Genomic DNA, 15,511 nt, shown 5'->3' with positions numbered 1-15,511 from the left:
AGAAGTAACCCTCACTGAATTCAGTGGCAAAGCGCATATATGATTGCAGCCCAAGGCACATTTCATTAGAATGGCTTTCCTATAAACACGTTCTAGGCAATGTTGCTTATTTCCTTGATTTACATGATAGGCCTCTAAACATTATTATTATGGTATGTTTTGCTTGTACGTTTAAGGTCAGGATTGCAATAAACAAATTGTGCTGAAATGCCAGTAGGTTATTTATAAATTCCCTGAAACACGATTACTGAACTACTCTGAATTAGAAACTTTTCTACTGTATCCAAAATTTATAATAGAGATTTATTTGGCAGCATAATAAGGTTTTATTTCTACTTATAGGACATGATTAATGGTTAATGCAATATGAGAAACATTAAATAGATAATTTTTATTACATTAATGTTTGCATCACTAAGCTCTTTTCTCTATATTAGCCTGCTCACTGACTCCATGGCTGATTCTGCCATTCCTTTAAAATCTATTTCATTTTAAAAAGGTAACATGCATTGAAAACAGGAAAGCTGAAAGCATTTTTTTAAGAGAATGGATGATGACAGCTTAAGGCAAACAATAATCAAAGGCTGATCAATTTAAATTCAGAAGATAAATATGGAAAATAGGTTTCCAGGGAAATGAAGGGAATTTATTCCATTATGAAATCTTTCCTGAATAGAAATAGTATGAAAATGTAATAAACATATCATTTGAACAAATTGAAATAGATATGCGGAACACACATAAATATTGATGGCAATTTAAATTTAACCACAAAGGAACACAACACAACAAAAAGGGGAGGGGCAGTTTCCCCCATTAATTAAAAAAGAAAGAAAAGAAACAGGGCAGTTTGAAATAATACATTTTAAAAACAAAAAGTTAAGATGTACATACCTAAACATCTAAAACCATAATTCACAATTTACACATCTAATAATCTAAAATCATAAACCAACATAAATCAACACATGAAGCTGCCTTATAATGAGTCAGATCACTGTTCCATCTTATCCAGCATTGTCTACCCTAAATGGCACTGGCTCTTTCCAGGATCTAAGGCTGGAGGTGTTTCCTGGGATTTCTTAACTGGAGATGTCAGGGACTGAACGTGCGACTTTCTGCATGGAACGCGTTTGCTTAACTGCTGAGCTATTACCCTCCAACAAAGCCTAATAACTAGAAATAACATCAGCAGCCAACAATCCAAATAAGGGACCAATAAATCAACTTCCAAAAGACTGATGAGATCGGTAAGCTGTCACTTGTCTCTTTTTGAAGATTAGATATGATACCATCTGTGCCTCAAGAGGAAGGGGATTCTATATTAGCCCATGGGCCACTGCAGAAAAGCCCCCATTCCTACTGGACACCAATCTGCCCTCTAATAATGACCATAACGCCCATGGGGGAGGGGCGGCTCATAAGGGAGGCATCCACTTATAACCACTCGTAATTCAGGGCACATGTGGCAAGCCATGGCAGCATGGCTGCCACAAATGACATAAGCAGCAAGAGTTTGTGGTACTCGCTGGAGGACCTGCAGACTGTCCTGTTTTGTGGTTCCTTGAGGCTCGCAGGGGAACCTGCTAGCATCTGATGGCAGTCAGATCAAGGAAGGAAGAAAATCAGAGCTTGGATCGCTTGAAGTGGGTCCTGCTGGCAGGAACACTCTCCTACCAGAACAATTAGAGGATGTTCTCTCAGCAGTTGGTCTCTAAAACCAACTGAAGCCTTATGGAGGCTGACAAGACCTGTAGCATGGTCAGCACCACCCCTCCTAGAGGAGCCGACTGGACAATTAAAGGGCCCTCACCTGATCATGCAGCTTGAGAGTTCTGCGAGCCTAGGGAGATGGGAATTTCTGCCAGGGACACACCCTCTGAACCAGAGAACAACGGCAGGGCCAGGAGGCCCTGAATAACACATTGACTGTCCTACACCTCAGGAAGTAGCCCATGCCTTTTCCTCATCCTCTGCTGCACGCTGGAAGGGCCAAGAGGGTCATGATGACATAAGCCATCAATGGCAGAGTCCCATAGTCCTATGGCATAGTCCCATCAGAGGAAGGTGTAAAGATGGAACAGAACAGGCTAGAACAGCTGCTTTAAAAAAAAAAAAAAATGCCAAAAACAGTGGGATGTGTTAGAGACACTTCAGGACAATATTTTAGAACTCAAACCCTTCCAATATTATACTTTTATTAACCCTTTAACACCCATAAGTCATCTGGAATAGAATAGAATGCCACGAAACACCAACCTTTGACTAGGGATTGCACGGGCACTCAATTCCGTCTGGGAATCCAGCGGAACCCCCGTTCCCACACTCCTGAGCCCTGCTCACCAAGCCCCTGCCCCAGCTCACCCCCTGCCTGCACTCGGCGAGCAGCCTGCATTCACCCTGGCAGCCTCGTCAAGTTCTGCGGTTGCCATTTTTTGAAAAATAAAATGGCGATCGCAAAAATGTGCATATTTGTGTATGCGCAAAAATGCACATGCGCATTTTCATGCATATGCAAATATGTGCATTTCTGCAATCACCATTTTATTTTTCAAAAAATGGCAACTGCAGAGCTTGACGAGGCTGCTGGGGTGAGTGCGGACCACTCACCGAGCACTCACCGATGGGAGGGGCTCGAGCGCGGTCCAGGGGCCGGAGAGCAGGGGCAGAGGCTGGGTGGGCGCCCACAAAACTGAGACGGGCATGGGTTCGCACATCCTTACCTCTGACCTAACCAAAACAAGCAAATTCACCAGTCACACATGACTTGATGGGAGTGATGCAGTAAGCCACAAAACTTCCACAGAATCCATGTTCCAGTATTCTAGAACCTGTATTCCATGAACCTGTATTCCAGAAAATGGCCCAGAACACCAACTTGTCGCTGAGGCAAACCAATGAACTTCACCAGTCACATGTGACAAGATGGGAGACATGAAATAAGCTACAGAACTTCCACAGAAACCAACTTCTGGTACCCATATTCTGGAAAATGTCCTGGAACACCAACTTCTGAACTAGCTAAACTAAAGAAACCCACCAATCACATATGGCTAGATGAGAATGATGCAATAAGGCATGAGATCTCCACAGAAACCACATTCTGGTACCTGTTCCTAGGGATGTGCGGACTGTATAAAATCCGCTCCATCTGTGTTTTGTGGATTGTCAGGTGCTTTTTGCTCCATCATCCACCCACAGACAGATGCAAAAAAAAATTTCATCATGCAGAAAATTACACAAATAATTACATAAGTATTTACGTAAGTATTTACAGAATTTACCTTGGTACGTAACAGTTAGCATATTGTCCCCCATTCCATTCAACGTTTCCTCAGCAGACACTTGCGTAGTTCCCTACGAATTTATATGCGTAAATTTCAGGAAAGTAAAATAATTATCCGAAAGTCCATGGACTCCACGAGGCCTGAGGAGGTCACTCCACAGTGGATTCTGCAAGTCGGATTCTCAGAAATCCAAGCTCATTTTAGTCTGTCTCGAATTTCTCCAGCACCCCTATCTGTTCCAGGAACAAATCTGTATTCTGGAAAATGCCCCAGGACACCAACTTTGAGTGAGCTAAAGCAACCAAACATGCCAGTCACACATCACTAGATGGGACTGATGAAATAGACCATGGAACATCCACAGACATTTTGGGCAATAATCAGTAATCCAGAAAACTGGCCAAGAATGCCAGCATCTGAGCTAGTCAAATGAACCAAATTTATTTATTATTTATTTGTGACACTTGTATACCGCTGAATATAACAAAATCCTTCAGGGGTTCATCACCAGGCACACATGACTAAATAAAACTGATGCAATAAGCCACAAAGCTTCCATTGTCCTGGAATCTTATGTCTGAAGGATGGTTAAGAAACATGCAATTAAAAAAATGAGGAAAGGCATCCTACAGTCTGACCAAGGAAAGAGATGAAGAGTTCTGCAGTGGAGTTTTGGACAGAAACAAGAAGAACTGAGTTGTGACAAGGGGAAACAAAAAAGAGTTCTGGAGCAGATCTCCTTTCTTGGATGGATTCCATTTGTGTTCTCAGCCATTTTGTTTGATTAAACTCAGAAGTTGGCATTCAGGGCCCTTTTCTTGGAATAATGTTTATGGCCCAGAAAGGGTACCAGAATATGGCTTCCGTGGAAATTTTGAGGATTTATTGCATTAATTCCATCTACTCATGTGTAACTGATGAATTTGGTTGGTTTAGCTGGTCCAGAAGTTGGTGCTCCATGCTATTTTCCAGAATACAGATTATTGCCTAGAAGTACTGGAACAAGCACCAGAATGTGGTTTCTGTGGAAAATCTGTGGCTAAATACATCACTTCCACCTACTCAGGCATGACTGGTGAATTTGGTTGGTTTGGCGCATTCAGAAGTTGGCATTTGGACCGTTTTCTGGAGTACTGTATTGCCCGGAACCAGAGCATGATTTCTGTGGAAGTTTCATGGCACATTGTATCACTCCCATCTAAATGCATTGGTTAGTTTGGCTCACTTGCAAGTTGGGGTTTCAGGCTGTTTTCCAGAAGATGGGTTATTGCCCAGAATGGGAACCCAGAGTCTCCAGTTCTATAGCAAGTTGAAATTATCTCACAATATGTCATATGTCACTATCAAAGCACCTTTGAGAAGCGATTATTTTCACGTAATGGGTCTAGCATCTGGGAGGATGCAGCCTTTTTTGTATGATAGCAGCAGGAAACAGACAAATTTATCGTCTCCTTGGGAAAAGCTACAGAACATGAACAATCTTGTAGCTTTCAAAGGCTCTGTTGTTGTTGTTGTTTTAGGGGGGGGGAAATCAGATCTATTTCACTAAACCAAACAAGCTCATTAGCATGAGATCTTTCTCCATATTTCACACCTCGTCAGCAATAGTTACTTGATATGCCAAGAGTAACAAGCTAGCTTTCCACATAATATAACAGAAGAACAAAAGATTCATTCAAATTCCCTTTCTCCAAGTTGAACAACAAATGTAAAGGTCATTAATTGTAGTCTGAAAGGTGACTCTTTCTGAATAGCCTGAAGTGCTGGGATACAATGGGAATCTGATATAGAGATTCAGGGCATATTTACATTACTAATTTAAAGTGGTTAATATTCTCTCTCCCCTAGGTAATATGGTTTTCAAACAGAATTTTCACAAACTATAATTTCCAGGATGTTCTGTCTGTCTGTCTGTCTGTCTTTCTGGATTTATAAGCCACCCTGCATCAAAAGACAACAGGGCACTGAACAATAAATATACCAAGAAATTGTCATAGAATCACAAAATCTCCCATCAATCAGATTCATGGGATGACCTCAGGTTCTAGTATTATGAGAGGAAAAAAAATATTACCCTACCCACATCCTCCACATCATGGATAATTTTGTACACCTCTACCATGTCTCCCCTTACCCTCCTTTTTTCCAAGCTAAACAATCCCAGCTGTTGTAACCTCCCCTCATAGGGGAGATGCTCCAGCCCCTTGATCATTTTAGTTGCCTTTTTCTGCACTTCTTCCAGCTCTACAGTATCTCTCTTTTTTTTTTTTTTAGGTGTGGTGGCCGGAACTGTACACAATATTCCAAGTGTGGCTGTACTATAGATTTGTATAGGGGCAGTATGATACTGGCAGTTTTATTCTCAATTCCTTTTCTAATTATGCCTAACATGGAGTTTGCCTTTTTTACAGCAGCTGCACACTGGGCTGACATTTTAATCCAACTGTCCACCACAACCACAACCTCTCTTTTTTGGTTGGCCTCCACTAGCTCAGATCCCATCGAGTTATACTTGAAGTTGGGATTTTTTGCCGCAACGTGCATCAAGTGTATACCCAGGTTTTCTGCCATGTCATATGAGGAAGTTCTTTTTGTCCACAACTGTTTAAGCACACAAGAGCCCTGCCTGTGGCTGTATGCTTTCTTCAACTTATTAAGATTCCACAGGCAATCTTTGGCAAACAAAAAGGACTGCACAGTAATGGGAGAAAGAAAATTGCAACAATTCAGTACATATAGGTGCGGGGAGGGGTGAGAGAAGTTCTTGGGCAATCGCGTTTTAGAGATGCCCTAAGTTTGACGACCTGGATGAGAAAAGAACTAGGGGAATCTGTGTTAACCTGCCGAACATACTAATGACTGATGTGCCTGAACAAATCGGGCCAGGAAGGACTCAGGTGAAAGAGAGGAGAATGAGATGGAAACAGAAGAGTCCCCTGCAAAGATATCGATCTGCTGACTCTTTTTTAGTAACCATTACAGAGACATGGGCAGACAGTAATTAAAGTGACTTACAGACTGGGCTGGTTTCAAACTCAAATCTTCGGCTGAAGCCACCATACCCTGCTGCGGTGCGTGCTCGGATCTGGAAGACATATGCTGAAGCGGGTTTCAAGCCATCTGCAGTAATTTTTGTCTCCTTGGATTTGATGATGGTGTAGCTGGTCTCCTGATCCTGTTTGGTACATGTGTGCATGCGTGCGCGCACACACACACACACACACGCACGCACATGCAGACACGCATACAGAAAAGTAAAACTTATAAACAGCAAGTACAATCTTGGTGGCTATCACTTTACAACAAGAGTACTGGGCTGCCGCTAACATATTGCCCATGATCTCTTATGGTTAAGAGATGGGGAGCAGGCTGCAAGGTTCACCCTCTCCCTTCCTTCCTCCCTTTCTCAGTGTTATATCTGCACCAAGGATTATGGCATAAACTTTATGCTAGGGGTGGGGACCTCAGGCCCAGGGCCCCAATCTGGCTCTTCAGGGTTCCCTAGAGGTTCCCACCTCAGGAGGTCCTCTTCCCAACTCTCCCCCCTCCTTTTCCTCAGACTTTGTTTTTTATGTCAACCAGTACTGATTCCACACAATGTCTTTTTGACTGATCCAGATATTAGTTTCACTTTACAAGCACATGCTTTCCAAGTAATTTTCTCCTAGCCAAAGCCCCAACTCATGCAGAAATGTGCAGCATCCAAATCCAGATGTGCTTAAAGCACAGTGGGAAAGGTCAAAACAAATCTTTTTAAGGCCCAAGTATTAGCTCCTTTGCCATTTCAAACTCTGGACTTATAAAACATGGCTTCAGTGGCATCAAAAGAACTTTAAGATATTCTGGCCAGAGTCCACTGGCAAAAAGATTAGGCATTGCATCCAGATTTAGTCATACATAGAGCAGACCCATTGACATTAATTCAGTCATGAGTAACTTAAGTCCTACTGATTTCGATGGGTCTACTTGAGGTATGACTAAATCTGGATTCAACTCTAAGAAAACAACCCATCATAACCCTCCATTCAAGCAAAGCTTGACTGGAAATACTGGAAAAGTTTGAGAATAATCTCTTACCAACCACACTGGATTTCAGGAGTGCATCTCCTGCTGTCTTTTAGAGATTATGCAAGGGTGCAGGCGGCTATGCCTGATCAAAGTTACATGTCCATTTTTCAAAGGATTATCAATGTTACTGTTTGAAACTTTCATGCATTCAAACAAACAGAACAAAACAAACATATTGAAATAAAATGTATACTTCATTTTAACATTTTTGAATATTGGAGTGGGTTAGACCAGGGGTGGGAAACTTGTGGCCCTCCAGATGTTTTGGTCCACAACTCTCATAATCCCTCATCATTGGCTACGCTGGTTAGGGCTGATGGGAGTTGCAGGCCACAATGCCTGGTGGGCCACAAACTGCCCACCCCTGGGTTAGACAATAGGTAAATACAGGTGACCATTTGCTAAACAGAAAATTATCCCTGTGAACAAGTAACCATAAAGTATCCCAGTCATCAGTGGGATGACTGATCATTCACTGATCAGTCATCAGTGGGATGACTGATGACCTGTCGGGCTTTGAGAAGAAACTCACCATACCTCTGCATTAGACTGGGGAGTGGGTGGGTGGGTGGGTGGGGTGTCTTCACAAGCAACCACAACAGCATAGGAGCTTCTTCCCCATGGTGTATGCCTACACGGTTGTGTGTGAATGATGGAACCTCGTGGGTTGGGCCAATTTTTTCCTATCCTATCCAATTCTTTCCTATCCTATCCAAGTAGCACCTTCCCTGTAGGAGGAGTGCAACGGTCCTGCAAATGTGGTCGCTTCATGGAACTGCAACTTGCAGCTGTGTGGGATCACACTACATAGAAGCGACTTTCACCCTGACCTGGCTGTTTGTGAAGGGGCCTAGGAATCCAGGGAAACATGACACAATTTTCCTCACCGCTTTGACAGGGTGATACAGCTAAAATGGCTTCCCGAGTGGTCCCATCCATAAAGTGGTTTATTAAACTGGTCATTTGGTAAACTGGTCATTTGTCTTCCCCCCCCCGACTCAATACTTATGAGGTTTTGTGGCAAGATCAAGATCAGGAAGGAGTAGACTTCTTCCAGACTGTTACTGTTCCATGAGTTAGCTCTTCCTATGATCCATTCTCCTCAAGCTGCATTCCCGTTTAACTTGGAGAATGTCTAAAACCAATGCTGTGGAAGTTCCACTCTGTGGAACTCCCTCCTTAGGGAACTCCGCCATGCCCCCACTTCAGTGAGCTTCCGCCACGCATTAAAAACGTGGTTGTTCAGGAAGGCATTTGGGGTGGGTTAGGGTAATTTTAGAAATGTGATGTTTTTAATGTTGAATTTTTATTGTTTTGAACTGTTTTTATTGTTGTACATCGTCCAGAGTGGCTGGGTGACCAGCCAGATGGGCAATTAATAAAATGAATGAATGAATGAATGAATGCTGGAGTTGGCACATTTTAGTACTGAAGACATATTGCCACTGTCTTCAGTTCATATATTTCCTTATAGGTTACTGATAGTATCATAGTGCAAAATGGAATCCTGGTGCAATCCTCTTGGCACTAATTTAATCAATGTGCATATGTGTTGGTAACCTGTGAAAACAGGATGGGGCTGGGGGGGGCAGGATGAAGTGAAAACAGTGGCAAACTGTACTCTTAGCAATCTGACCGCAAAGTCCAGAAATCAAAAACAAAATACTAGACAATTGCTAACACATTAGAGGCACTCTGGAAGCACCAGGAGATAATTCAGAGCCCTCAAATATGGGGGTGGGGAATCCCCAGTCAAAGAAGGCTGTGGAGCAGTAGGTGGCAAATGTTCAAATAATATGGCCAAATAGATAATGGAGTTGAAGAAAATGTTGGGACCTTCCCTTTGTAATACAGCTATGGCCGGGGGGCGGGGGGGGGGCATGGTCTGCTTGTTTCACATGGCCTTTTCTTAGTCATTTATTATTTTGTATTATTCTAATCTACATTTTGATTTGTTGTGTGTCGCAATCCAACAGAGAGCAAGTGGTGCTTGACCCAAATGATTTCAATAGGCTTCAGTTTGCTTAACTCTTAACATATTCATGCAACAGATTTTAAACTGATTCGCAAATCATTTCCTCTTCCCAAGGAAACCTAGGCACTGCAGCTTTGTATGGGGAGGGAGAAAAGTTTAGGGATCCCTGACAGAGATATTCCATCACCCTCAACCAAACTACAATTCCCATAATTCTTTAGGGGATGCAAGAAAAGTCAACGTAGTTGGTAGTGTAGATATGCCCTCTGTGCTGGTTTGTTGTCTTGGTGTTTTGAAACTTGGTGTCCATAGGATCACAGCCCTCGTCTATCCAAAGCACCATGGTGGGGGGAATGATGAAGGTGATTCTGCCTCCAGCCTCTCCTAAAAAAAACGCAATTTCTGCTGGATGGGCCTCTGTACTCATCTAGTTGACTTACCAACGGTGGGCGGTGACGGTGACTGAGAGGCCGTAGGATCCTGCAAATCCACACCTCTCCTCTCCCGTCCCCTCCCTACCATCCTGTACACCTTTTGCCTTCCCCAAGCTCTGCACCCACCATGGTGCTTTCTGCGGCAGATGTGAGGTAGTGGAGGAATCCAATCTCAGATTCACTCTCCATAGGTCATAGCAGACATTCTCCCAGGGACCACAGGATTGGTCTGTAAAATACTTACACAAGATAATCTCTAGAAAAGCAGAAATGTCAGCAGCGAGCTGGTGTAGTGTACTGTTGTTGTGGCTATGAGACTGAGCTATGAAACAAGAAGTTCCCGGTTTGAATCTTGCCCCTGACACGAGCTCACTATGCAGCCTGCAAGCCAATCTCAGCCTTTCATTTCCATTATGCAGCACCAGCCTACTTTACAGAGTTGTTGTAAGGATTACATTAGAAAATAATCCATGTGAAGTATTTTGAAATGGCCTGGTGTTCTGGAAAGTAACAGTGATTAAGCACCCCTTAGCATCTTAGCTAATTTGGCTGCAATCCGATAGACACGTACCTGGGAGGAAGTACCACTGAACTCAATGGGGCTTACTTCTGAGCAGAAATGTATCGGATTGCAGCGTTAAGTTTGCTTTATTTTGATATAATAAGACAGGAGATAAAACTGACAGGAAACCTTAATATTTGTTCAACAGATGTGAAGCACTAATGAAAATAAAGGTTTGTGCATATGCCCAGACATATCAAGATTTCCTAATCAGTAACAGTATAATCAATTTAACACTGAGTTACACACAAAAATTACTCCATTCCTTTTGAATAGATTATAATTCTGAATTCTCACTGAACAGAGGAAGGAGGAAATCAAAGACAGTACAGACAGCTGTGCAATCACACAATCGCACCTTTTCAAAATATTTGATTTCATACTCCAGGATGATGCCATTGGGGCGATCCGGCTCCTGCCAGGAGAGGGAGATGCTATTTTTGGCGACTTTCCCTTTTTTCACATTTGTGATTGGAGATGGTGCTGTGGAACAGGAGAAGAAATCAAAACAAAGTCAGAATAATTATTAGTTTCGAGGGAGAAAAAGAAATCCCGTCCTAACAAGCTTTGGAGCTTGTAAGGCAGGTAACAGCTCTTTGCTGTAAGCAGCTTCTCATCGCCCACAAATGAATGAGAGTTAAGAGCGGAACTGCCATCTTTTTGCCTGGTGGACAGACTGGCCCAGGGCAGATGTAACACTTCCCTACCTCATAAACACGGTGTAAGCTGTTTTCCCAATGAGAGCAGCTTTGCTGGAGCGGTCCAGTTTTAGTATTTTGTCTCCAACAGTCCCAACCCACATGGGTTGGAACCAGACTTGCTTATACTTAACTGGGGTGGGTAAACCCAGGCCTGGGGGCCAAATCCACCCCTCCTGGGGTCCCAATCTGGCCCTACGCGGCTCTCCAGATGGCCACGTCCCCTCCCCTCCGACCACCAATTCTGGGGTGGTTTCCTGGTTGTTGTGGAGCTTTCCCCCCATTCTAAATGGTTGAGCTGTCTCTCCGAAGGCTGAGTTACTGGCAGCAAGAGCTTCAAGCTGAAACATGCTGGTATCTTTGCATATTTTTGCCCCCATCCCTTTTGTCTTTGACCCAGTCCCCTTTGACCCCACCCACCACTAGAATGCTGCCCCCGAGAGACTCTCTGAAATTGGATTCAGCCCTCAGGCTGAAAGAGGTTCCTGGAGGAGACCCACTGGAATCAGTGGGATCAATGGGAGACATGATTAACTCATCCCACTGATTTTAATGGGTCTACTCCAAGTATGACAAAGTCCGGCTCCAACCCAATATATCTGCACTAGTGCTGGGTCAACCTTCAGGGCTGGGGGCAAACACTTACCATGGGTGTGTGTGTGTGTGGGGGGCTTACTATTCTAAACAAGGTAGTTGGGGGTCTCCCTCTCTCTCTTCAGAACACACAAAAACCTTTGCCAAAGTTGGAAGTGGCAACAGAGCTGCCTGAGCAGCCCAGTGGCATTCCTTTCTACTTTCAATAGGTCCCACTGAGCATTGTTGGGGAAAAGAAGATGGCTGCCCCCATTGGAAGGAGAGAAAGTATGTGCCTGCAGGGTGCTACCAATCTCATAACCAGGCTTCAGAGTTTGGAAACCTTGGCCTGGTACAAACGTCACAGAAACCAAGGTTTCCCACCCTTCCTTTCACCCCCCCCCCATTCTCCTCCTCTTCCAAGACTATGAGGAAATCGGAAATGTCCATGTTTTTAAAGAAGTGCAGTTCCCCGTGATATCTGAACTTAGAGAACTGTGCTTTCTTCAGACTATAGTTAGTGAACAAACCAGGATCTGCAACCACATTTTTCAGGGGGAAGTGCATAAGTTTAAGACTCAAGCAGGCTCATTCACATACTGGTGTAGCCAATGGTGAGGGAAGATGGGAGTTGTAGGCCAAAATATCTGGGGGCCCATAGGATGCCCACGCCTGATCCATCTAATCCTTTTTAAACCCTACTGTGATATCTGGCATGCCATCATCTGGCAGCAGAGGGAGAGATGGGTAGCATCAAATGACACTGCTGAAAAACCAGACCCACTGGGATCCTCCTCTCACTGACCTAGACATGGTAAGAAATATTAACTTTAAATATGGGTGCCTGAGTTTGTTTTTTTCATCTTCCCTCCTCATCGTGTTTTAGATTACAAGCTGGAGGACAGAGACTGTCTTGTTTCCTAAGGATCTTATGATAGCCACTCTGGGAGTCTTTTTGGCTAAAGGGCAGGATAGAAATACCTTAAATAAATGAATAGCTGTGTAGGAAAGCTTCCCCTACCAGACTTTCCCATTGGCAAAACCACAGTCAGTGTGGGTGTTTAGGCATGGCCCCAAGTGCCTCCAACCAGTATTGATCCATACCCCCACCCCTGCCAGCTTTTCCCATTGGAAAAAGGCTGGCAGAAGAATGAGTGGTCAACCAGCATCGCTCCACCACCCCTCTCTCCTCCTCGCCTTTTTCCAATGGGAAGGGCCAAGCAGAGGTCACTTGGGCAACGCTACCTGGAGCTGCCAAAGGCACCTTCAGGCTGCGAGTTCCAACCTTTCCTGTCTGCTTTTCCTGCTCCAGAGGAGGAAAGGCTGGCTGGGGATGTGTGTGTGTGGGGGGAGTGATTTCCTAGTTTAGCCCTGTGTGGCTGTCAGCTCACCAGGCTCACCAGAAGGCAGCACCATGCTCACCATGGGGAGTGAATATATTGAAGCCTACTGACCACCTTAGGTGGCAGATTTTGGGGTGCCATTATAGTAATTTGAACATTCATTTAATTTTACCACCAGAGGTTCGGGTGTAATGTAATTTTTCTCTCTCACACACCAAAATGTCAGCGGTCATCTCGGGCCACTTGCTTTCCCCCTTAAAATACCCAGCCTATCAAATCGGGGCACCTTTATTACTGTTTATTTATAATATTTCTATCCTGCCTTTCCATACATTTTCTTCAGGTGGCTTGTTTTCTTTGGTGAAGTGTTCCTGTCCTTTCTTAATCTCATCATCTTCTGCCTCTACCCATTTATGTCACATTCCACCTGGTGTTCCTTCATTTCCCCTGCCTTATATCATCGATGACCCTGGGAAAAGGGTCTCTAACCCCATCTCCTCCTTTCTGTTCTGTTCTGTTTCTTTCTGTTCATCACACACTAAGTTCCTTTCTCTACCCTTTCAAGAAGTGTTGGGAGCCAAGGATGCTTGTTAAAAGCGAGGGGGGGGGATCACTGTGGAAAGAAACCCCAGCAGAGTGAACTCCCAGATGTCTACTAGTAATAGAAATAAGGAAAATTTTCAAAGTTCTGTTTATTGGACCAAATTGTAGCCTGTTTGGAATAATAGAGAGGCTTCGTTCAGGCATCATGCCAAACCATGGTTTCCACTAATCATTATTTAGAACCCAAACCATGGCTTGAGATTCCAAACAGGCAAGCCACGAGCGTTCTTGAAATGTGAGATATAACTTTTATAGCATTTTTTTTAAAATTTAAACAGGGTTTAGAGCTGCTTGAGTGCTTTGATTTTCTGTCCTCATCACAGCTTTATAACTTTATTCCTGTCTCCATGGAACAGCAGCCTCTGGAGGCATAATGATGGCTTTAACCATGGTTTGTCAATTTGGACATCACACCAAGTCATAGTTAGCACAAACCATAGTTTCTTGTTTCAGTTTGCTGGCTAATCACAAACCAGACTTTGTCCATTCATTATGCAGGAGTCCCCAAACTTTTTGGGTCACTGGACATATCTGGAATTTTGAGATAGTGTGATGGCTGTTCTCATAAAATGGCTGACATGGAGGGGGACTTGCTCAATCATACAATGGCTACCATAGTCTGCATGGCCAGGTATAAAACACTCATTTCCCAGAAGGCAAACTGCTGAGACTAAAAGAAAAATAACTTGCTCAAGAGCCAGAGGTGGGTTCTGAGCTCCAAAACACAAAACCACTCTTTTGAACCCAAATAAAGATAGTGCTGGAGGGCAGCACTTTGCTTTGCATCATGCCAGCCTGCCAGGTTAGATAGATAATTTATTATGATCCAAGATCAGCACAGCCTCCCAGGGTTTTTTGTTTTTAAGAAACAAACAAGATCTTAGGAAATAAAAGTCATGAGGGGCAGGGAGCCTGGTGTGTATCACACTGAAGACCCAGTATTATCCCATACTTAAGTTAACAATGGTTTGGTATAATGGGTAGTATTTTATTGTGGCTATGCACTTGCAAGACCCATGTAACGGGGCTTAGGTGCTTCTAAAAATAACCTGAGGTGAGTGGAAACACTCCTTTCCAGAAAGGGGCAGGTCAGCAGAGCTTGCAGAAGGGAGCTCCACTGACCTGTCCCAATCCAGAAATGAGTGTTTCAAGGGTTATTTTTAGAAGTTCCCCATTGTGCAAGTGGTGGGTCCCGCAAGTGCAACAGAACCAGTGGAGGTGGAATGGGATACTGCCCAATGTCTGAACTGAGCCAACATTATATGAACATCTTTTTTGAAAATTTGCATATAGGCCATTATCCAAAGAACTGCACATCGTGTTCTGTGCCCCTAAGAGGCTTTGGATCACTCAAACATCAGCTTTGTATGCTGCAAGGCAAAGCACTTTTGAAACTGATGGGATTTTCAAAACAAGACTGTGATGTGGGGTCTGACACGGAAGAAAAAAAACCAAAACTTCCACTGGGCATGCCATTGGATGCACCTAAAGTCATTGTTCAGATAGAAATAATTGTATATAAGCATTATATATAAGCATTCTTTGTGATGTAATATTGTGGGGTTAGTCCATCAGATGTTGCCCACAACCCCTCTTCTCTCAGTGTGTGTGTTTTAAAAAATGGTCTACTGTGAAGTCTTTTTAACCTTTGTGGCTTTGGCACCTTCACAGACCTGAAATTCTCACAACATAAATCGCTAACATGTTCATTAATTGCTATGCAGAATGTTGCTTTCAATGGGCAGGGGGGTGGGGGTGAGGAAAAAAGATAAGAGAAATATGTAACTGTACACCCAGAGTACTTCAGAAAGGCAGTAACTGTATCCTTTTAGGCTCTTCCTCAGATGAAGTGTTAAAGTATTACTGCAAGATAAGGACCAATTAAGCATGTTCAATCGATCTCTGTGGTTCTGGTATGAAACCATAGCTACTTTCCATCCTCCATATATCTAAATTACAAAACTCTGA

The 15,511-nt window shown here is 43.5% G+C and overlaps 1 protein-coding gene across 1 annotated transcript in view; it reads right to left on the bottom strand.

Moving 5' to 3' along the window:
• Nucleotides 1-15,511, bottom strand: part of EPHA5 (EPH receptor A5) — a 409,399-nt gene that overhangs the window by 140,146 nt on the left and 253,742 nt on the right. The window contains exons 8-9 of the mRNA XM_084859796.1: nt 10,685-10,809; nt 6,303-6,462 (exon numbers count right to left, since the gene is read on the bottom strand). Coding sequence (XP_084715922.1) covers nt 6,303-6,462; nt 10,685-10,809 — 285 coding nt within the window. The remainder of the gene's footprint in view (nt 1-6,302; nt 6,463-10,684; nt 10,810-15,511) is intronic.

This window comes from Heloderma suspectum, chromosome 5 (genome assembly GCF_057233095.1).
Source record: "Heloderma suspectum isolate Gila_16-S chromosome 5, 16-S_ref, whole genome shotgun sequence".
NCBI classification, from domain to species: domain Eukaryota; kingdom Metazoa; phylum Chordata; class Lepidosauria; order Squamata; family Helodermatidae; genus Heloderma; species Heloderma suspectum.
Note: the sequence above shows the minus strand (reverse complement) of the source record. Positions and strands in the feature narration are given on the sequence as shown.